General features: G+C 52.2%; 2 protein-coding genes across 5 annotated transcripts; both read left to right on the top strand.

Moving 5' to 3' along the window:
* The first annotated feature begins 1,927 nt into the window (after positions 1-1,927).
* On the top strand, positions 1,928-11,027 carry AP2M1 (adaptor related protein complex 2 subunit mu 1). 2 transcript variants are annotated; one of them, XM_029215256.1, is made up of 12 exons: positions 1,928-2,095; positions 4,036-4,152; positions 6,005-6,270; positions 6,987-7,069; positions 7,484-7,489; positions 7,681-7,816; positions 7,907-8,048; positions 8,557-8,676; positions 8,782-8,917; positions 9,021-9,118; positions 9,643-9,754; positions 10,420-11,027. In XM_029215256.1, the coding sequence occupies exons 2-12, from the start codon at positions 4,079-4,081 to the stop codon at positions 10,552-10,554; spliced, it is 1,308 nt and encodes a 435-aa protein (XP_029071089.1). In that variant the 5' UTR covers positions 1,928-2,095; positions 4,036-4,078; the 3' UTR covers positions 10,555-11,027. The 2 variants fall into 2 exon arrangements, with proteins under 2 accessions (XP_029071089.1, XP_029071090.1); XM_029215257.1 differs by lacking the exon at positions 7,484-7,489 and having other exon boundaries at positions 1,967-2,095.
* Positions 11,028-12,662: 1,635 nt separating this feature from the next.
* ABCF3 (ATP binding cassette subfamily F member 3) lies at positions 12,663-20,984 on the top strand. Of its 3 annotated transcripts, none has more exons than XM_029215223.1 (21): positions 12,663-12,867; positions 13,096-13,243; positions 13,384-13,463; positions 13,936-14,015; positions 14,182-14,279; positions 14,381-14,503; positions 14,669-14,935; positions 15,248-15,328; positions 15,417-15,476; positions 15,578-15,634; positions 15,747-15,769; positions 15,880-15,935; positions 16,054-16,254; positions 16,355-16,431; positions 18,717-18,761; positions 18,842-18,974; positions 19,598-19,686; positions 19,791-19,882; positions 20,070-20,202; positions 20,341-20,428; positions 20,518-20,984. In XM_029215223.1, the coding sequence occupies exons 7-21, from the start codon at positions 14,763-14,765 to the stop codon at positions 20,674-20,676; spliced, it is 1,467 nt and encodes a 488-aa protein (XP_029071056.1). In that variant the 5' UTR covers positions 12,663-12,867; positions 13,096-13,243; positions 13,384-13,463; positions 13,936-14,015; positions 14,182-14,279; positions 14,381-14,503; positions 14,669-14,762; the 3' UTR covers positions 20,677-20,984. The 3 variants fall into 3 exon arrangements, with proteins under 3 accessions (XP_029071056.1, XP_029071054.1, XP_029071055.1); XM_029215221.1 differs by having other exon boundaries at positions 12,669-12,867; positions 13,969-14,015; XM_029215222.1 differs by lacking the exon at positions 15,417-15,476 and having other exon boundaries at positions 12,742-12,867; positions 13,969-14,015.
* Positions 20,985-21,370: the final 386 nt, after the last annotated feature.

The raw sequence follows: 21,370 nt of genomic DNA, 5'->3' as shown, positions 1-21,370 counted from the left end.
CACTATAGGGCTGCCTCCTGTACTTCTCTTGCTCCTCTGATTCTTCCGTCTCTGACTCTCTTGAGGATTCCTCCACTATTGCTCATGCCTTCAGGGTCCCTGTATTTTATCTCTGTTCCACTTCTCTTTCCTCTGTATTTACTCCCGAAACAGTATCATCATCCTGACATCCTCAACTGCCATTAATATGCTGGTGATTCCCAAATATGTATCTCCAGCCCTAACTTCCCTTTATCTTTAGATCTGTATTTTTATCACCCGCTGGACCTCTCCATGGACGTGTCCACGTGGACTCAACTCATTTCCTTCCCCCCCCCTCCGAAGTGTGCTCCTTCTGAATTCCAATCCTGGTTACCTTCATCACACACTTCATAGGCTCACCAGCTAGAAACATTTATGGGCTTAAATTCCTTCCCATATTTTACTAGTCAGTATATCATATCCATTCCACTCCAACAATCTTTCTTGAATTTGGCCCTTCCTCTCCCCTCTGCCTCTACTCTAGTTCACAGGAGCATGGGATTTGGAGTCAGGTTATTCTGGGTTTGAATCCCAGCTCTACTACTTTTTGGTTGCGTGATAAGAGAGTTATTCAGTCTCTCTGAGCCTCAGTTTCCTCATATGTAAAATGATGATAATAATACCTACCTCACAGGGTTGTTGTGAGGATTTAAGTTAGATATTGTACGAAAAGTGCCTAGCACAGTGCCTGGCACACAGTAGAATAGGTGCTCAATAAATGGTAGCTATTGTTATTATTACTATTATTATTATTTATTCTAAATTGGTAGGGGTTTAGGATATGTACTGAGGACAAAGCTTTTGGAAAGGTAGAAGTAAACCTTGAGTGCTGATTCAAGAATTAGAAGTGCCTGTATTCAGTCATTTAATGGCTTAAAGCTGTGACCCCAATTTTCAGGAAGTCAGATCATCCTGCCATATTCTGGCTTCTAGCAGGAGGATGCTAGGAACAGTAAGGTTTGCGACTAGGTTTACCGTTTGGTGACCTTCGTTCCTCTCATGATGGGCTCAGCCCTGCCTAGGGAAGGCAGCAGGGTATCTTTTGCTACAGAAAGAGAAGAGCCAACAGATGTTCTTCAGGTCCTGCAAGAGCCAGGAAGGCCTTTCATGTGCCAGGATTGGCTCTGTCTCTTCTCAGCTTGGATGTGAAGATTAACTGTCCATCAGAGAAGGGATTTCAAATCCCATGTCAAATTAAATTCAACTTGCCAACGGTTTTTTAAGCAATATATATGCCTGTCACTAGAAGGCGCACAGGTCCTTCTGGCCTTGAGGAGCTCACAGTCACATAGGTATAGCTGAGGTAGAACAGACATATTTTTGAAAAGCTTTAGCTAGTTAATTCCAAATATTTGCCGCCTCACACCCTGCCCCCTACCTTGGGTCTTGATCCCTGGGAAAAGGCTCATGTCTAGAACAAATATATCATGCAAAAAAGCTTGGGAAAATCAGAGGTGGTGTTATAAAACAGTAAACAGTACAAACTCTTCTACTGCCAAGTCGTGTGTGTGTGTGTGTGTGCGCGCGCGCGCGCGTGTGTGTAAAGTGAGGACAACCAGTCCTCGGACTCTGGAGACTGAAAAGGCCTACAGCAATTCAAGGCTTAACAGCCGGGCCTCAACAACCAGCACTAATCCTCTGACGCTCTCGGAAACACTGAAATGGGAACAGGAGGGATTGCAGAGACTACAATTCCCAGAATGCTCAATGGGGAAAATGAAGTGAGGAGTGTAGCAGCGTATTCTGGATTGTGTATTTCGGGTAGGGCTGAATAAGGCCACTCCTACCCCTCCCCCAAGGCAGGCCTACCCCCTCCTTCGAAGGTTCTCAAAGGCCGCGGTAGTTGTAGTTTTGCCAAACTTCGGGGGCTTATAATTGTAAGCGAGAAGGCCGAGAGGCCTGACGGGATTTGTAGTCTGCGGCCTCGGCGGATGCGCACGCGCAGCAGAGGTCGGGGCGGTGCCGCGGCACTGCAGTGAAAGCCGAGGCAGCGGGCAGGCGAGTAGGGGGCGGGCGGACATCTTGGGATCCGGAGAGTGGCCAGGCTGGCTGAGCAGGGGCCTGCGGACACCAGGTGAGTTAGGGATCTGGCCGTACGGGGTGAAGGAAGACGCCTGCCTGGCTGCCCAGCTTTGCTCTTGCCTGCACTGCGCTACGCGGAAAGCAGTCCACACCCGGGAGTGGCCTCAGCCTTCAGATCCGGGAGGGAGCTGACGGCGGGGCGGTGGCGCCCCGGGCGCGGTTGCAGGACGGGCGCTGAGCGGTGCCCTCCACCTGACCCGCCCGGAGCTTCCCGTGAGAAGGGGACCCTACTGGAATCCTCCCAGAGCAGGGATGCCCCGCGACGGCCCCCTCCCTAGGATCGTGACAACCCCCTACCCCGCGGCGCCTCCTCCTCTCGGCGCAAGGACAAGCTTCCCACCCTGCGGCACCCCTCCTCGCAGTTGAGTGACAGCCCCCGCACTCCCTGGAACCATCTTTACCCGCGACGTCCTCCTCCCCAGGGCGAGAAGCCCACCACCCCCGCCTGCTTCTACACCTGCACGCCACAGCCACAGCAAGCTACGTCTACCCAGCTTTCCCTTATTCACCACTACTAGTCTCTCCCTGCCGTTTTTTCCTCTTTAAAGCCTTGACTTTTGACATACTGGAAACTCTCTTCTCCAGGTGCCCCCACCATACCTGTTGCCGCTGTGGGCTCACCTGAGTATACTTCCTGGCTGTTGCTGCCAGTCTGTCCCTTAACTAAATATGCCATTCCTTTCCTGGGCCCCACCTCTGCTTCTCTGATGCCCTGAGCTCCCTACCATTTGATACCTGTGAACTTGGTTCTTTGCCCAGGGCTCTACCTCCATTTTGCACTTCCTCTCCCAGTCTCCTTGGGACTGAGGAATGGGATGTGTCCACCACCTTGAGAGACTTCTCACGCAATCTGGGAGACCTTGACTGCCACAGTAATAGGCTTTATTTTCCAGTTTAGAAAAGTGTGCTAAACTGCCCCCTGTGAAATTAACACCAGGGCTAATCCAGGAAATCTAGAACTAAATTAACCCTTTTTCTCACTGCAAACAGTCTAAATTAGTTTGACCCAAATAATTTGGATAATTCAGGGATTCTAACCCCTCGTTTATAGGCACTCGGGTCAGAAGCGAATTATGCTGTGGGTCTGGAATCACGGAATTTCGGCTGGAAGGATCTCTTGATTTTTATGAACCTGCACCCACCCCATTCCCCCACACCCCTGTATTTTCATTGCACTTGGGAGCTGAGAGGGAGCCTCTCTTTTTAAAAGAGAGGTGGTCAAAAATAACTAATAAGCAGCTTGGGTCACTGAAGTGTAGTCTGTCAGAACTGGGGCCTTTCTACTCTGCTCTTTTGCCTGTTTATCTGACTGCCTGGGAGAGGTTGGAGCCACACTCCTGGGTCCATGTCAGGGCCTAAGGCCTCCCTTCTCTCTTCCTCCCCACACCCTGCACACTCTTTCCTGGAATGTTTAGACTTCTGTGAATTAGAGAGCTGGAGGTTCGGGCACTGGTGCCTTCTCAGAAGGGTAGTGGAGCCTGAGGGACTGGGCGCTCCTAAAGCTTTGCCTGGGGGCCCCAGGCCTGAACCAACTGGAGTAATTCCTACCACCATTCCTGCAGCCACAGGCAGGCCTTCACCGTGACTCACCAGCTAGAGCCTGAGTGAGAGTCTGCACAGGAAGGGGCCTTGCTGAGCTCAGCACTGTGAAATGGGGGAGGGGCTACTCTGGGCTTAGCCCCAGAAAAGGGGCGGGGGGTCAAAATGGCCTTAGAATCCTGGGCCTCAGTCCCTCTCCCTTTTCTCCCTTCCAGTATGGGATAAACAGGAACTGGAGCCTGGCTAAGGGGAGGGGCATGCCTGGGAGGGCTGCAGGGTCACTTGCTGGAGGATCAAATCAGAAAAAAAGCCCAGCCAGTGACCTGCACAGCCCCACAGGGGACATTGGCAGGGGTTCTGAGACCTTCCCTTACCCTGACCCCCCCATCCTAGGTCTGTTCTCAGAGCGATGGGCCGCGGAGACTGAGCTGCCGCCATGATTGGAGGCTTATTCATCTATAATCACAAGGGGGAGGTGCTCATCTCCCGAGTCTACCGAGATGATATCGGGTGAGTCCCCTGGCTGAGCCAGCTGTGCCCCCACCCCCACCCACCTCCCCAGCATGCAGGACCAGGTCTCTTTCTCCCAGAGGCTTGATTGGGACCGCCCCCACCCCTTGCTTCATCCTGGAAGCTCAGCTAATACAGCCTGGTTCCCATTAGGTCTGGTGGTGTTGGCCAGGCAGCCAGTTGTTGGCTGCTTGGTGGGACCTGTGAAAAGGCAGGCCCCCCACAGTCTTAGGAACCCCTGCCCTTCCTGCCTCCTGTTTGCTGCAGTGACAGACCTGGTTGCTGGAGCTGAGTTCTTTTGGCCGGGCAGATTGATCCCTCCTTTGAGGAGAAGGGAGATGTCTCCAGCGGGTGGAGTCAGTGGTCAGGCTGGTGGTACTAATCCACCTAAGTCTTGCTCTCACAAGCCCTTCTCATGGTGAGAGTCGTCACTGGACTCTTGAAAGCCTCTCCCTTTCTCAGGAGTCAGGCTGCTGACTCAGCTGTTTTCAGTTCCTCTGGGCCATTCCTGGAGGAGAGGTGGTGAGCAAACCTGAGGCACTCTCCGGGTCACTGAGGGATGAGCAGGGAGGCTGTGCTGCCTTTCTGGCCTATCAGAGTAGCCTGGGAAGAGCTCCTTGTCCTGTGTGCCTCAGACCTCTATAAGCAGGCACAGCCTCTCTTCTCATTCTGCCCCACCCTGCATGCCACTGCTGTTCCCTGACAGAGGGGACTTACCCCAGCCTCAGCGGCTCTAACGAGATTAGGCTCCTTTGGTTCATGCTGCCCTGTTTTTCTTCCTGGAATTGCTTAGAATAGACAGTCAGAGATGGGCCTGCTGCAGTGGCTCCCGGTTTCTTGGCTAATGGGCTAGCCTGGTCTTTGTGGCTGTTTGTCCGTTGGCTGGTGGTGGGGCATGGGCTAGAGTTGTGGCAGTGCCTGGCTTGCATATACCCACCCACACCCCACTCGCACCCTGGATGGGCCTGGTTAAGCCAAGGCCAGGGCATACACCATCTTGCATGCCTTGCTGTGCTCTCCACCCCTTGCCTGTTGCCCGTCTGCTTCCACCTCACGGTGTGTGCTGCCCACCCCAGTGTGCTGGTGTCTAATCCTCTCTCTCGTTGCTGTCACTCTCCTCTTCTTGCTGGCATCATTTCTCTCATCCCATCTCATTGGCTGCCATAGCAATAGGTAAGCGGCCTGTTAAGCTGCTGCCCAGGCACAGGTGGGTGGGGGATCCTGCCCCCCCCACCCCGGTCCCCACATCGTTGTTTTGTTCATCCTTTTTCATCCCTGAACTTGCCCTGGAATTGGATCCTGGACAAGAATGGGGTGGCCCAGCTCCATGGCCCCTCGGCTTTTCCCTCAGTAGATTAGAGCCTTCCCTGAAGTCATGCTGGCTTTGTCTAACTTCTGGAGGAGCCAGCCTTCCCCACTGGTGGGATCACTAGTGGAAAGACTGGAGACGCAGCAGCGTCTCTTTCTCATCTGGGCCTGGAGCTTACTGAGAAGCTATAGAGGTGGCAGCAGGAAAACTGGGGCCAGGCCTGGAAGTCAGGAACATACTTCTCTAAACCTGATGGACCTCACTTTATTGTGGTTATATCTGCCATCCTGTCATTGCCACTTGACTTCCCTGTCTCTCGTGGCCTTCAGATATCAGCCTAGCACTGGCCCTCCCCGCTGCCCCCGCCCCGTGCCCCCACTGGGAGGAGCCCTAGGGAACCACCCCAACGGTTTAGGCATTGGCTTTAGAGTGCGTGTCAGACTTCAGCAGAGAGGGGGGTGGCTGTTTGTTAGCTGTGGTTGATCCCTGCAGAGTGAGGTTTGCCCATGTACTGAGCAGCCTCTGTGCACCCTTTTCTCTCAGGAGGAACGCAGTGGACGCCTTTCGGGTCAATGTTATCCATGCCCGGCAGCAGGTGCGCAGCCCCGTCACCAACATTGCTCGCACCAGTTTCTTCCATGTTAAGCGGTCCAACATCTGGCTGGCAGCTGTCACCAAGCAGAATGTCAATGCTGCCATGGTCTTCGAATTCCTCTATAAGATGTGTGACGTAATGGCTGCCTACTTTGGCAAGATCAGCGAAGAGAACATCAAGAACAATTTTGTGCTCATATATGAGCTGCTGGATGGTGAGGCTGGCGGGGCAGTGGGTCTAGGGTGGGGATGCACCTGCTGGGGCCTGGCCTGGAGGTGGGAGCAGGTCTGAGGCTCCAGTGCCCTCTGAACTTCCTTTCCTGACTATCTGGTATTTTGAGCTCTGAGGAGGACAGTCCAAATCCAGAACTAAAGGCTGATCTGAAGTGAATACAAAAATAGGCTAGTGAATGGAGGTAGGGGAAGACCAAAAGGTCTTTTGGTGGCTGGTCCTCCTGCAGTTCAGTTAAGCACATTTCATCCTCTTATCTTTGTGGTTTGGGCCTTACCACACTGACTCTCCTCCCAGCTTTCCATCGCAACAGCTGCCTCAGAGCCTGGACAAGGGTGAGATGATACAGGCCCCTCCGGGCACGTCGTTACCTCTCTTCCTCTGTAGGGTATGATTTAAGTGAACAGAGTCCTTTCATCTTCCCAACATCTCTGTCTTTTCAGGGCTAAGGGCTTCTTGACCTCTCACCCACTGGCCATGCAACTCTTCTGCTGATTTTTTCTATTTGAAAAAAAAGTGATGTTTTCATTGTTTTCTTATAAAGCACAAATCCTAGAGTAAATGCTAAAACTTTGCTGCAGATGGTGCCTAAATGTCTTCTGGAGCCACGCTGGCCAGATATATCCAGGCCAGGGGAGGGACTGGATCAAAGGAGCCTTCCGCTTTTTCTAGGAGCTGATGGCTCCCTTCCTTTTGCAGAGATCCTAGATTTTGGCTACCCACAGAACTCAGAGACAGGCGCGCTGAAAACCTTCATCACCCAGCAGGGCATCAAGAGCCAGGTACTCAAATTGTACAGGCTGTAGTCAGGGTGGAGTCCAACCTCCCTTCATCCCTGCTGGCCCCCAAGCGTTGTCTGAGCTGACTCATGAGCCTGCCCCAGACAGGAAGTGCTGGCCTGAGCCTCCTGCCGTGACCACAGGCCTCTTTTGCTCTGTGTAGCCTTCTCCCACCCCTGGAGCTTGCCAACTCAGCATCTCTGTTACTGGGGATACAGCTCAAGCAGTTTCCTTCTACACTGTGGGAAGGGTGGGTGTGGACTGCTCTGGAGGCTTGGTATTCCTCAGGAGGAGAGAGCTTGGGCCCTCTTCTAGGATCCAGGCCTCATAGCCTTCTCCTTCTTTTCTGCCTGCCTCTTCCCATCTGCGCTCCTCTGCTGCTTCCTGTGGGCACCATGTTGGCCCTGTGTTCTCCAGCATCAGGTAAGCTGTTCCCTCAGCTTCCACCCTTGCAGCTTTGCTCAGTTTTCTCCAGGCGCTGCCCCATGGGGGAAGATGGGTCACAGGGTGGGGACTAGAAGGGAGAGGGGATGAGGGTGGAGTGGGGATGGAGACAAGTGGATTGAAGGGGGAGAGGAGTGAGGCCTTGCTGTTTGTCTCTATTCCCCATGTAGACAAAAGAAGAGCAGTCTCAGATCACCAGCCAGGTGACCGGGCAGATTGGCTGGCGGCGGGAGGGCATCAAGTATCGCCGGAACGAGCTCTTCCTGGATGTGCTGGAGAGTGTGAACCTCCTCATGTCCCCACAGGGTGAGGGCCCTCTCGTGATGAAGCGGGATGGGGGCCAGGGCAGGATATTGGTCCTGACTCAGCTGCTCCTGTTTATCTGTCCATCACCAGGGCAGGTGCTGAGCGCCCATGTGTCAGGCCGGGTGGTGATGAAGAGCTACCTGAGTGGCATGCCCGAGTGCAAGTTTGGGATGAATGACAAGATTGTCATTGAGAAGCAGGGCAAAGGCACAGCTGATGAAACAAGCAAGAGGTGCCTGAGGCAGGGGAGCTGGTGGGAGAGGGTGGACCTTGGAGGGCTGAGCAGAGCCTGGTGAATCACAGGTTCCTTCTGGATTTCATTTTTGCAGTAATGCAAACTCCCTTTTCCTAAGGGTGTGCTTGGCTTGGTTGCTCTTGGTATCTGTGTTAAGAGAGATGAGGGGATTGTCCTCATCCTACTCAGAGTGAGCCCTTTTGTTTGATCCCAAGGACCAAGATTCTTCTGTACATACTGATGGCCCCTGCCCAGTGTGCCTGAAACTTTTGGGTTCCAAGCAGCAGAGCTCTCAAAAGATGATGAGTTTGCAAAGCTCCCACTCATCCATAACTCTGGGACAGGGACCCGCAAGTCAGAAAGCTGCATTCTGACAGCTTTCCATAGATTATAGTGCACGCCTGTCCAGGCTCTGGCAGCCTTTGGGGGTGGGCTGATCTCCCAGCCCGACTCTCTCGTGCTAGTCTCTTGTACCAATGAGGAGACCTTCTGTCCCTGCTTGCAGCGGGAAGCAATCAATTGCCATTGACGACTGTACCTTCCACCAGTGTGTGCGACTCAGCAAGTTTGACTCGGAGCGCAGCATCAGCTTCATCCCACCAGACGGAGAATTTGAGCTCATGAGGTGCCATTGGGGTGTGAGGAGCAGGGGTTGCTGTTGGCAGAGATGGGGGGAGAGGAAGGAGAACAGGCTCTGCTGTGCCAACCTGAAGGTCTCACACCCCTAAAGGTATCGCACCACCAAGGACATCATCCTTCCTTTCCGAGTGATCCCGCTAGTTCGGGAAGTGGGACGCACCAAGCTGGAGGTGAAGGTGGTCATTAAGTCCAACTTCAAGCCCTCACTACTGGCTCAGAAGATTGAGGTGAGGATAAGGGACTTGGGGAGGAGGAAGCACTTGTCTCCAGGAATAAAGGGAGCTGATGTCAGGGGTTGACAGAGCTCCCTGACAGGTGTGTCACTTCTAGGTGAGGATCCCAACCCCACTGAACACCAGTGGGGTGCAGGTGATCTGCATGAAGGGGAAGGCCAAGTACAAGGCCAGCGAGAACGCCATCGTGTGGAAGTGAGTCTTTCCTTCATGAGGCCACAGCAGGGCTCAAGATGCCTTGGTGTACCCTCTTGTTAAGTTTCACCTTTCGTCCTGTGAGTGAGTGAGTGAGTGAGTGTGTGTGGGGGGGGCGGGGGGGAACGGGGGTGACTGCTTCTCCAGGAGCCTTTGCTTGTGTTCTCACCCCTTATACCTCTGTGTAAGCGTGCACATGCCTGCACTGGGGTGCATGCATGCATGCATGCATTTATCAAGATTCTTTAACATTTCCCTATTTGCCCTTGCAATACCTCTGTGAAGTAGAGAGCAAGGGATAGCATGGCCATGTATCTAAGTAGAAACTGCGTGCAGCCCACAGTGCTAAAGGAATAACAGACCCAAGGTTTCATAGCAAGAGGTTATCAGAGTCCTCACCACATTTCCTTGCCCTAGCACCTCCCACAAGCTCCTGGGTTCTCTTCCCTGCCACCCCGCAACCTCCCCAAAGGGGCAACCCCCCTTGAAGCGCCTCCAGGCTACCAGGGCCCCTGTGTTCCCAGGATCAAGCGCATGGCAGGCATGAAGGAATCGCAGATCAGCGCTGAGATTGAGCTTCTGCCCACCAACGACAAGAAGAAATGGGCTCGACCCCCCATTTCAATGAACTTTGAGGTATGGCAGAGAAGGGGCCTAGAGCCATGGCAGGGTGTGCTTTAGAGATCATTCAGATCAACCTCTGCACCTATCACCTTGCAGATGAGGAAACTGAGGCCCAGAGAGAAGTGATTTCCATTCACAGACCCATTCCTTCCCGCCTTAGGCCTCCTACTAGAAATTGCTATTCACACCGACAAAAATCCTTGACTTCCTTTGGCTTGTCATAAAACAGTTCTTAGGGAAAACTGAAATAGCTTGCATGTCACGTAAGACACAAAGTTTACAGACAAGAAAATGGGCTGACTTTGCTTTGTGCACATTAGACGTGTAATTTTTTCCACCTTATTGTTTAAGTTCCTAATATTAAGCAGGATAAGTATGTTCTAAGGCAGGTCTTTGGTTGCTGCCACCTGCTCATTAAAGGAATTGATTCAAGTCATCACAGGCAGGGCCTGACTTCAAACCCAAATGATTGCTAGTTACTCCTGGATATGCTTTCTTCCTTAGTAACCTCTTAGAGGACCCCTCACCACCCCAGCTTCCTTCAGCTTCTTTCAGGGTTCCAATCATTCAGACACCTGTAGTAGAGAGATGAGGTAGGGCAAGGCTATGGAACTTCCCGGAGGAGAGCGGCAGTGAAAGGAAGGTCACATTCCTAACTGGAGCTGTCCCTTGCCCAGGTGCCATTCGCGCCTTCTGGTCTCAAGGTGCGCTACTTGAAGGTGTTTGAACCGAAGCTGAACTACAGCGACCACGACGTCATCAAATGGGTGCGCTACATTGGCCGCAGCGGCATTTATGAGACCCGCTGCTAGCTGCCTAGTGGTAGCTAGCCCGCCTCCCCACCCACCCTCTTCCACGAGTCTGGGTGCCCTTGGTCACTACACGTCAGTGTCTCCCTCCTGCTTTGCTGCCTTCCCTTTGCACCAGCCCCTTCGTCTAGGTCTGGACCAACCACGTTGTGAGCGGGACTGTTGGAGCAGTCCCTGGGCTCCCTGGGCAGGGTGGTTTCTGAGGTTCCTGCTCCTCCGTCCATCTGCCTGCCCCAGGCCCGTGCCAGGCTCTGAGTTCTGCGACCAAAGCCAGGTGGGCCCCATCTCCTCCCCTCCCCTGTGGCCACATCTCTCTGGAGTGGGAGGGTCGGCTGCCCCTCACCTCGGAGCTCCCCCAAAGGCCAGTAACAGATCCCCAGCCCTCGATTCCTACTCTGCTTTGGGATAGTGTGAGCTTCATTTTGTACAACGTGTGACTTTGTCCAGTTATAAACCTAATAAACTCTGTAGAATGGTGTTGCTGGCTAAATGTTGAAGTGGAAGGTACATGGGGAGGGGGTCTGGTGGGACTGTCCTCCCCTGTCTTACTTGGCCTTCCAGGAGTAGAATTTTCTATTCCAAACTCTCTTTTGTCTCAATTGTTACGTCCCTCAGGGCCATCTAAGCCCCTGACAGGTGTTAGCCCCAGGTCTCCCATCTCCTCTGAGAAAATAGCCTCAAGGACAAGCAGCCCCACCTGGCCCCGGTTCCCTGAGGGTAGAGATTCTTTCCTTAAAATCTTTCTCAGCTTTAGGCAGGTATTTTTCTAATTAGCAGAGATTAAGCAAGGTTTACATTTGGTCTTTCCAGCCATCCTTAGAAACTGACCTCTTAATTCCATCCTCCTGGCAGTTACTCAGGCTTCACAGACCTCAGTGGGTGGGTTGTAAAAAGGAAAAATGACTCTTCCCAGGCCTCTTAGAAAATTCTTCCCTCTGTGCCTCCCCCTCTCCATAGAATTGTGTGGTGAGTGAGTCCGTGAGGGGAGTGCTTCATCTGCTGATGTGTTGGAGCAGATAAAGATTTGCCATCACTGGTTTTCCCTCGCTTGGTCTCAACCTTTTTAAACCTAAAACATCTATTAAGAGAAAATATATAATGAACCCTCATGTCGCATCATGGTGGTTTAACTTGTCATCTCCTTAATATCACATCCAATCTGTGTTCGTGCTTAATCCAAGTGTCCTACAAAAATTTTCACGATTTACATCTGGATCCAAACAAGGTCCATTGTGATTGGTGAATGCTTCTTAAATCTTAAAAATCACAGGTTCTCCCTTAGCTCTTGCAATGTTGAAGAAACCAGATAGTTCTGTAATTTCCCCGTCAGAATTACTTTCCCTGTGTTTCATATAAAATGGCAATAACAGGATCGATTCCTCACAATGCCAAAAGGATGGATAACGTTGTGACTTTAGGTGACAATTTTAGAGCCCAGTTGGAAGAATATTCACGTTAAATGTGAAGCAGTAGTATCATCAGGGTACGAAGAAGTCTCTTTGCTTTGGGTGTAGGTAGGGAATAAATAGTGCATTTACACAGACCTTGTCGATCTGGTTTTCTTGCCCCGTGGCGGTCAGTGAGGCAGTGCCCCGGGGGTGGTGGGAGGACGTAATTCGCTGAAGTCAGCTGAGCTGTCAAGTGTGAGAGGACTGAGTGCAGGTCGCGGGCGGGCTGGCTACCTGACCAAGCAGCCCGTAGGGCCAGAGAACCGGAACAAAACGCGCGGCTGCACAGAACGGCGCCAGGGGCTTCTAAAAGCTCAGGGACCAGCGTTGAGTCATCAAAGCTCTCGGCGAGCTCCAAAATGGACCCGGACAGGCGCGCAGCGGCTGACGCGCCTCAAGTGAGCGTACAGAATCTAGCAAGGCCGAAGTGCTTTATCAACCGCCCTTCTTGGGAGGTTCCCAGATAAACCGCCAGCTTCCCTGCACCCCGCCCCCGCCGCCGCCAGGATCTCCACCTCCCAGAAGGCAGCGAGCACCGCACGTGTGCTTAATTTTTTCGTGGAAAGGGTTGCGCAAGCGCAGAAAGTGTGGCTCAGCGTAGACTCTGAGCGGCGCTTGCGCACCGTTCCTCCAGCTCCGTTCACCCCGCCCACCGGGTTCTGCGCACTCTGCGCATTTCTTACGTCACCGTTTCGCATGCGCTTTGGAAGGAAGGGCGAGATTTCGGGGACGGGCAGGGGGCGGGCCTTGGCCGAGGTCTCACGGCGACTGCGCGGACGGGATCCCAACTGGAACATGGCGACTTGCGCTGAAATCCTGCGGAGCGAGTTCCCCGAAATTGACGGACAGGTCTTCGACTACGTGACGGGTGAGCCGAACCGAATCAACGCGCTGGGGATGCCGAAGTGGTAGTCAGGGGGGGAGTACTAAGGGAGGGCAGTGCCGGGGACCGCTGCTAGGCCTCTCCTCTGAGTGACCTCTTGTCCCGAGGGCCAGTTGGTTCTGGAGCCCGGACTGGGGCCGCGGTACGGGGATTAAAACTGCTTGTATGTCCACCCTACCTGGTATTTTCCTCGTCTTGCCACGCCCGCCCTAGGCGTCTTGCACAGCGGCAGTGCGGACTTCGAGTCTGTGGATGACCTGGTGGAAGCTGTGGGGGAACTGTTGCAAGAGGTGTCCGGGGACAGCAAGGATGACGCGGGCATCAGGGCCGTGTGCCAGCGCATGTACAACACTCTGCGCCTGTACGTGCCAGGGCAGGGATATTCGTGGGGGAGATGGGAGGGCGGACGGTCAGGAGAGGAGACGTGAGGGAGGAAGGTCTGACGGCCACAGAGCTTTCTCCTCCACTTCTAACTCTTTGCTTTCTATCCCTATCCTCAAGGACTGAGCCACAGACCCAGGGAAACAGCCAGGTGCTACTAGACGCCCCCATCCAGTTGTCAAAGATAACAGAGAGCTACGGTGAGAGTGAGGGAAGATTGAACTAGCTGCCCTGTGTCCTTTTCTTGGCCTCCACCCCCTAGCCACCTGCCCCCTGGAGCTCAGGACTCTTGGTACCTCTGTTCCACAGAACAAGGTTGTAGGAACTAGTTGATGTCTTTACAGAGGGCAGATGAGCCCATTAATAAAGGGATTAGGATTGGAGAGTTCTCTAAGCTCTTGGATGTGGTAGGAAGCATATGGGCCTTGCAGCTGGACAGTCTTGGGTTCACTCCCCAATTTTGCGACTTACTAACCAACTGCATGATCTTGTAAGAGTTGCCTGTCTGCTCCCAGTCTCTGTATCCTTAGTCTGTGAATTGAGTTTTTGTTTTGTTTTTAAGTGTTGGGAGGATGATACCTATCTCCAGAATTTGTAAGGCTTTCCTTTAAATGTATGTGTCTGTGTTTAGTTTGTGTTAGTTACTCAAAATGTTAGTTTCCCTTCCCTTAGGGAGAAGGTGACAGCTTTTCTTATCGCTTACAGACTGTGGCACCAAACTTCCAGGCCTGCTAAAGAGGGAACAGTCCTCGGTGAGGAGGGGGAGGAGGAAGAAAAGGAGAGGGCTGTATCTATGGGGGGGAGTGGGAGTTGATTGTCTCTAAATATTGGAGTATCTTTCTGGGGGATTTCTGATTGTTTTTTCCTGAGTCTCCGAGCCTACACCCTAGGATGAAATGGTTGTGTTTGGACCCTTAGACAGTGAATGCAAAGAAGCTAGAGAAAGCTGAGGCTCGACTGAAGGCAAAGCAGGAGAAGCGCTCAGAGAAGGACACACTCAAGACCAGCAGCCCTCTGTGAGTTTAGTGAGAAGGGCTGAGAAGAGAGCAGAGCAGTCTCTATTGGGATGGAAGGGTGCTTGGGAGTGCTAAAAGCCATCCGTTTCTTCCTTTAAAAGAGTTTTGGAAGAGGCATCAGCCAGCCAGGCAGGCAGCAGAAAGGAGAGTCGGTTGGAATCATCTGGCAAGAACAAATCCTACGATGTGCGAATTGAGAACTTTGATGTGTCTTTTGGCGATAGGTGAGGGAGTGGCAGTGGGGGAGTGGGGGTGATATTTTTCTTTTTCCAGTTAAAGGAGAATTAGGAGAGGTGAAATGGGGCTAAAAATAGTTAGGTTTCTGTTGTTAAACTTGCTGTGCAACTACCTCTAGAGTACCCTTTGTCTCCTTCCTACCACCTCTGCAGGGTACTGCTGGCTGGAGCAGATGTGAACCTGGCATGGGGCCGCCGCTATGGGCTGGTGGGTCGGAATGGACTAGGGAAGACGACGCTGCTGAAGATGCTGGCCACCCGGAGCCTGCGGGTTCCAGCCCACATTTCCCTGCTGCACGTGGAGCAGGAGGTTGCTGGAGACGACACCCCTGCCCTGCAGAGTGTGCTGGAGAGTGATACTGTGCGAGAAGATCTCCTGCGTCGGGAGCGGGAGCTCAGCGCCCAGATTGCTGCTGGCAGGTGAGGGCTCCTGGCGAGGGATTGACCAGCAGCAGCTGTGCTTCACAGAGTGCCTGCCGTGCTGGCACAATCCACAATTCGTGTGCCCGTCCTAGTAGGCAGCAGGTCTTAGAACTTGGCGCTGTGGGGCTGTAAATCCCTTGTTCCTGGCACAGTGCCCATTGCCCTCACCGCCATGAGCAAGTCCTTCCTGTGCTCTGTTCCTGTCCCGGCAACAAGGCAGCCAGTGGCCTGCTTTGCAACTGTCCTGGGGTGCAGGCTACGCTAGTAGACTGCGCCCACTCAGGCTGGTTGCCCCTCCCCCATTCCTAGGGCCGAGGGCTCAGAAGCTGCACAGCTGGCAGAAATCTATGCCAAGTTGGAGGAGATTGAGGCTGACAAAGCACCTGCCAGGTATTTAAAATTCCCTTCCTTTCTTCAGATTTCATCTTTCCCTTCTGTTACCTGTTCCAGCCAGGTTCTTTAATTTCTTCACTCCTAGAGCATCAGTCATTCTTGCTGGGCTTGGCTTTACCCCCAAAATGCAGCAGCAGCCCACACGGTGAGTGGCCCTTACCATTCTTGGCTCTGAACACTGTTGGCTCTGCCTCTGCCTGTTCTCGTGAACACTCGCCCTTGTGATGCAGCTCTGTCTCTCTTTAGGGAGTTCTCAGGTGGCTGGAGGATGAGACTGGCCCTCGCCCGGGCTCTGTTTGCTAGGTGAGTCTCCTGGGCCTGTGTATGGATACTGTGGAGAATGGGCTTGGCTCTTGGGGGGTGGCAACAAGTCGCTGGCCTAAAACCTCAAGCCTTGCGTTCTTCTTTTCCACAGGCCAGATCTGCTGCTGTTAGATGGTGAGTTTGAAATGGGGCACCCTGACTTTGGGGTGCAAAAGCGTGCCATCATCCAAGTTCCCAGTTCTCTAGCCCTTCTATCCCAAACGTGTCCTTCTCCACTTTTCCAGAACCCACAAACATGCTGGATGTAAGGGCCATCCTGTGGCTGGAGAATTACCTGCAGGTGAGTGCCTACAGGTGCCAGAGTAAGTCTGGGAAAGGTCTGCCTCCAAGACCGTTGGGGCCTGGGAGCTGACTGCCTTCCCAAACTGGGCCTGCCATCCTGTGACCCCCCCCCTCAGACGTGGCCCTCCACAATCCTGGTCGTCTCCCACGACCGCAACTTCCTGAATGCCATAGCCACAGACATCATCCACCTGCACAGCCAGCGGCTGGATGGTTACCGGGGAGACTTTGAGACCTTCATCAAGAGCAAGCAGGAGCGGCTGCTCAATCAGCAGCGTGAATATGAGGCCCAGCAGCAGTATCGCCAGCATATCCAGGTGTGGGAGCAGGCGGCGCTGGGGACCTGCCCCATCCCATGGGTATTGGAGTTGTGGGGAGTGAGGGAGCGGAACAGTACCTGAACTCATCCACCTGCAGGTTTTCATTGACCGCTTTCGCTACAACGCCAACAGAGCCTCTCAAGTGCAGAGCAAACTCAAGATGCTGGAGAAGCTGTGAGTACGGTGTCTCTGACCAGGCTTTGACTCATGTCTCTTATTTTCTTCCCTCATTTTGTAGGCCACCCCTTGCCCTCCCATTGTAGATCTCCCCTTTTCTACAAACCAACTTTAATTTCCTCCCCTGCAGGAAGGCAGGGTATTCTGTTACTGCTCTTGGAGAGTTAATCTTGCCCCCAGGCCTAGGCAACTATCAGTCTACTTTCTGTCTGTATATATTTGCTAATTCTGGACATTTCGTGTAAATGGAATTGTACACGTAATCTTTTGTGTCTGGCTTTTTTCGCTTAACATAATGTTTTCGAGGTTCACTGTGTCGGAGCATGGATTAGTGCTTCACGCCTCTTTATGACCAGATAATATTCTGTTGTATGGATAGTCCACATTTTGTTTGTTGACTCATCAGGTGGTAGACATTTGGATTATTTCCCCTTTTTGGTTCTTATGAATAATGCTGCTGTGAACATTTGTGTACAAGTTTTTGTGTAGACATGTGTTTTCTATTCTCTTGGGTACATACCTAGGAATGGAATTGCTGGGTTACATGGTAATTCTATGTTTAAATTTTTGAGGAACTGCCAAACTGTTTTTATTTTATTTAATTTATTTATTTATTTATTTTTGGCTCTATTGGGTCTTCGTTGCTGCATGTGGGCTTTCTCTAGTTGTGGCGAGTGGGGGCTACTCTTCGTTGCGGTGCGCAGGCTTCTTATTGCGGTGGCTTCTCGTTGCAGAGCACGGGCTCTAGGTGCACAGGCTTCAGTAGTTGTGGCACGTGGGCTCAGTAGTTGTGGCTCGCGGGCTCTAGAGCGCAGGCTCAGTAGTTGGCGCATGGGCTTAGTTGCTCCACAACATATGGGATCTTCCTGGACCAGGGCTCAAACCTGTGTCGCCTGCATTGGCAGGCGGATTCTTAACCACTGTGCCACCAGGGAAGCCCTCCAAACTGTTTTTAAAAGCAGCTGCACCATTTTACATTCCTACCAGCAATGTATGAGGGTTCCAATTTCTCTGCCTTCTTGCCAACACTTATTATCTGTCTTTCGAATTTTAGCCATCCTAGTGGGTGTGAAGTGATATCTCATTGTGATCTTGATTTGTATTTCCTTAATGACTAGTGGTGTTGAGCATTGGAGGGTTTTTTTGTTTGTTTTTAAATTTTATTTATTTAATTTATTTTTGGCTGTGTTGGGTCTTCGTTTCTGTGCGAGGTCTTTCCCTAGTTGGGGCAAGCGGGGGCCACTCTTCATCGCGGTGCACGGGCCTCTCACTATCGTGGCCTCTCTTGTTGCGGAGCACAGGCTCCAGACACGCAGGGTCAGTAGTTGTGGCGCACGGGCTCACTTGCTCTGCGGCATGTGGGATCCTCCCAGACCAGGGCTCGAACCCGTGTCCCCTGCGTTGGCAGGCAGATTCTCAACCACTGCACCACTAGGGAAGCCGTGGAGGTTTTTTTAATTGAGGTACAGTTGATATGCAGTATTATATAAGTTTCACTTGTACAGCATAGTGATTCACAATATTTAAAGGTTACATTTCATTTATAGTTATTGTAAAATATCGGCGGTATTCTCTGTGTTGTGTAATATATTCTTGTAGCTTATTTATTTTATACATAGTAGTTTGTATCTTTTAATCCTCTACCCCAATCTTGCCTCTCCACCCCTTTCCTCTCCCCACTGGTAACCACTAGTTTGTTCTCTGTATCTGTGAGTCTGTTTCTTTTTTGTTATATTCCCTAGCTTTATTTTTTAGATTCCACCTATAAGTGATATCATACAGTATTTTTTTTCTCTGTCTTATTTCACTTAGCATAATATTATTCAAGTCCATCCATGTTGTTACAGATGGCAAAATTTTATTCTTTTTTTTGTGGCTGAGTCGTTTTCCATTATATCTGTGTGTGTGTGTATTCATTCATCTGTGGATGTGCAGACACTTAGGTTGCTTCTGTATCTTGGCAGTTGTAAACAATACTGCTGTGAACATTGGGGTGCATGTATCTTTTCGAATTAGTGTTTTCATTTTTTTCGGATACATACCCAGGAGAGCATTGGAGGTTTAATCTTGAAGCAGTATTTCTGGATGTGCTGGTGGTAGGGGAGTCATAAGGCTTATTTAGGATTTTGTGACCTTGAAACATACGTCACGGTATATTAACAGGGAGGACAAAAGAACTACCAAAAAAAGAATCCTATTTTTCTGGCATGTATATTACTTGTGTGATAAAAACAAATTTATTTTTTAAAGTTGTAAACCTAGTCTGTCTCCTCTCTCCTCAGACCGGAGCTGAAACCCGTGGACAAGGAGTTGGAGGTAGTGATGAAGTGAGTGCTGGGCCAGAGGGGCAGGTGGGGAAGCTCTTGTTTCTGGCTGCCCTCGTGCTCCTCACCCCCACTTCTTGCAGGTTCCCCGATGGGTTTGAGAAATTCTCACCACCAATTCTGCAGCTAGATGAGGTGGATTTCTACTACGACCCAAAGCATGTCATCTTCAGCTGTCTCTCCGTCTCTGCTGATCTTGAATCCCGCATCTGTGTGGTATGATTGCTGTTTCGTGAGCTGGAACTGGACTCTCCCACCCCTGTATGTGGTGTGGATTGGCCACATGGGGGAGAAGGTCCCCAGGAGTAGGAGTCGGCGCCTGGGCTGAGGACTTTGCTATACTTGGCCCCTCCTCCCGGGGGAGGGCTTTGCTATACTTGTACTGGCCCCTCCTCCAGCCTCACAGGGCCGCTCTGCAGCATAGATGGAGAGCCTGGCATGTGGTATTTTATAAATACTTAGAGCAGTACTTTGTCTTACTGGTGTCAGCTCTGAGTTTCCTCAAACTGTGGAACATAGAGGAGAGAGCATGGGCTTCAGGGTCAGACTTCGATTCCTAACGCTGCCATTTCCTAGCTTGGTTACTAAGCAGTCTTCTCATCCTTAGAATGGAGATAATGTCTAACTCACCTGGTTATTGGGAGAATTAATTCCCTTGCACTTAGTGGGTACTTAGGTATTGGTCCCTTTTACATCTTCCTTCATTTTTTTCTATAGTTCCTTAAAAATATTTTTTTAGTTGTTGGAGTCCCTGGGACTAGCTGAGACCCATTCTCATCTCCTCCACTTCTGTATCCCGCACAAGGATGCTCTTTACATTCTCTTGTTACTTCTTACAGGTTGGGGAGAATGGGGCTGGGAAGTCTACCATGTTGAAGCTCCTTATGGGGGATCTGGCACCTGTTCGGGGCATCAGACATGCTCACAGGTAGGGCCCACATCGCCGCTCTCCAAACCCTCCTGTGCTGTAGCTGCACTCTTTTATGGCCATTGCCCTCCATGCCCTCTCTCCACCTTTCTGTCTGCCTGCAGGAATCTGAAGATTGGCTATTTCAGCCAGCACCACGTGGAGCAGCTGGACCTGAATGTCAGTGCTGTGGAACTGCTGGCACGCAAGTTCCCCGGTGCGTCAGGGATTTGAGTTGGGGAAGGAGGGCCGGGCCTGACGCCTACAGCTAGGCCTACCTGGGGTTGCTGAGCAGCCCCCCGACGCTGGGTGTGAGGACATATGCATTGGGGGTGGAGCTGGGGGGAATGTGAAGGGAGGGAGTTGGGCCGAGAACCCACACGGTGGGGTGGGGCCTGTTCCAGGACGGCCTGAGGAGGAATACCGTCACCAGCTGGGCCGGTATGGCATCTCTGGAGAACTGGCCGTGCGCCCTGTTGCCAGCTTGTCTGGGGGCCAGAAGAGCCGGGTGGCCTTTGCTCAGATGACCATGCCCTGGTGAGGCGTCCTTTTCAAGAGCTTTGCTCTCCCCTTTCCCACTCTTTCCTAATGGAAAATGATTGTCTTGCCTTCGTATCAGAGTTCCTTTTCTCCCAGCCCCCGTAACTTCCCACCTTCCTGGGTTCTGCCTTCCAGCCCCAACTTCTACATTCTGGATGAACCCACAAACCACCTGGATATGGAGACCATTGAGGCTCTGGGCCGCGCTCTCAACAATTTCAGGGTGAGCGTACCTTCACACTGCCCACTCCTTCCCAGGCCTCAGCACCCCTTAGGGGCCCCCTGAGTGCTCCCTGGTCTCCTGTCTTTCAGGGTGGTGTGATTCTGGTGTCCCACGATGAACGCTTCATCCGGCTGGTGTGCCAAGAGCTGTGGGTGTGTGAAGGAGGCGGCGTCACCCGGGTCGAGGGGGGATTTGACCAGTACCGAGCTCTTCTCCAGGAACAGTTCCGCCGTGAGGGCTTCCTCTAGGGCCACCAAGCTGAGGACTGTGCCCAGGACATGGACTGGTCTCTCAGACCCCTGGGCCACCACGTAGGCAACCATCTCCGGCCATGGACTTACCCCGACTTTGGGGACAGCCTTATTCCTAAATCTCTCCTTTTGATTGGAGCGTCCTCTTGCGCAACCCAGGGAGCCCCACCTAAGGGTCTTTAAGGACTGGTCTTCCAAGAGGAAGGGAATGGGGGTGCCCTCTGGGATTTTAGGTTCTCCCCCACTGCCCCAGCTGCGACTGGGCTCTGAGTGGCCACATGTAAATTAAATCTCCCTGCATCTTCCTCGCCTCGCCTCTGCTGCTCCCTGGCGCGGGGCTACACTGTTTGCGCACGGTTGAGGAGTGTAGGCTCTCTGATTTGGCATTTTCCTGTGGCATTTGTGTCGGTCATGTGGAGGAGGCCATGGCAGTATCAGTGTTGCCCCTGGGCAGAGATGTCATTGAAGCCGCTGGGGGTCGGCCTTGCAGTGGACCAAGCTAGTGATGAAGGGCGGCATATTACATCACTGCGGTGCTGTTCCCTCTGGCCTGGGCTCAGCCTCAGCTGAAGGGGTCTGGGTTCTGCTGTCTCAGCCCCACTGCTTGAGAGAGTAAACTGATTCTGTAACCTGGCCTCAAACATGGTTTGCCAACTGCTTTCTCCAGTGGTCTCTGGCCCAGGCTCACCCT

Source organism: Monodon monoceros, unplaced genomic scaffold (genome assembly GCF_005190385.1).
Source record: "Monodon monoceros isolate NGI ecotype Baffin Bay Population unplaced genomic scaffold, NGI_Narwhal_1 Super_Scaffold_11, whole genome shotgun sequence".
Taxonomy (NCBI): Eukaryota; Metazoa; Chordata; class Mammalia; order Artiodactyla; family Monodontidae; genus Monodon; species Monodon monoceros.
This window is presented reverse-complemented; position numbering and strand designations above follow the sequence as displayed.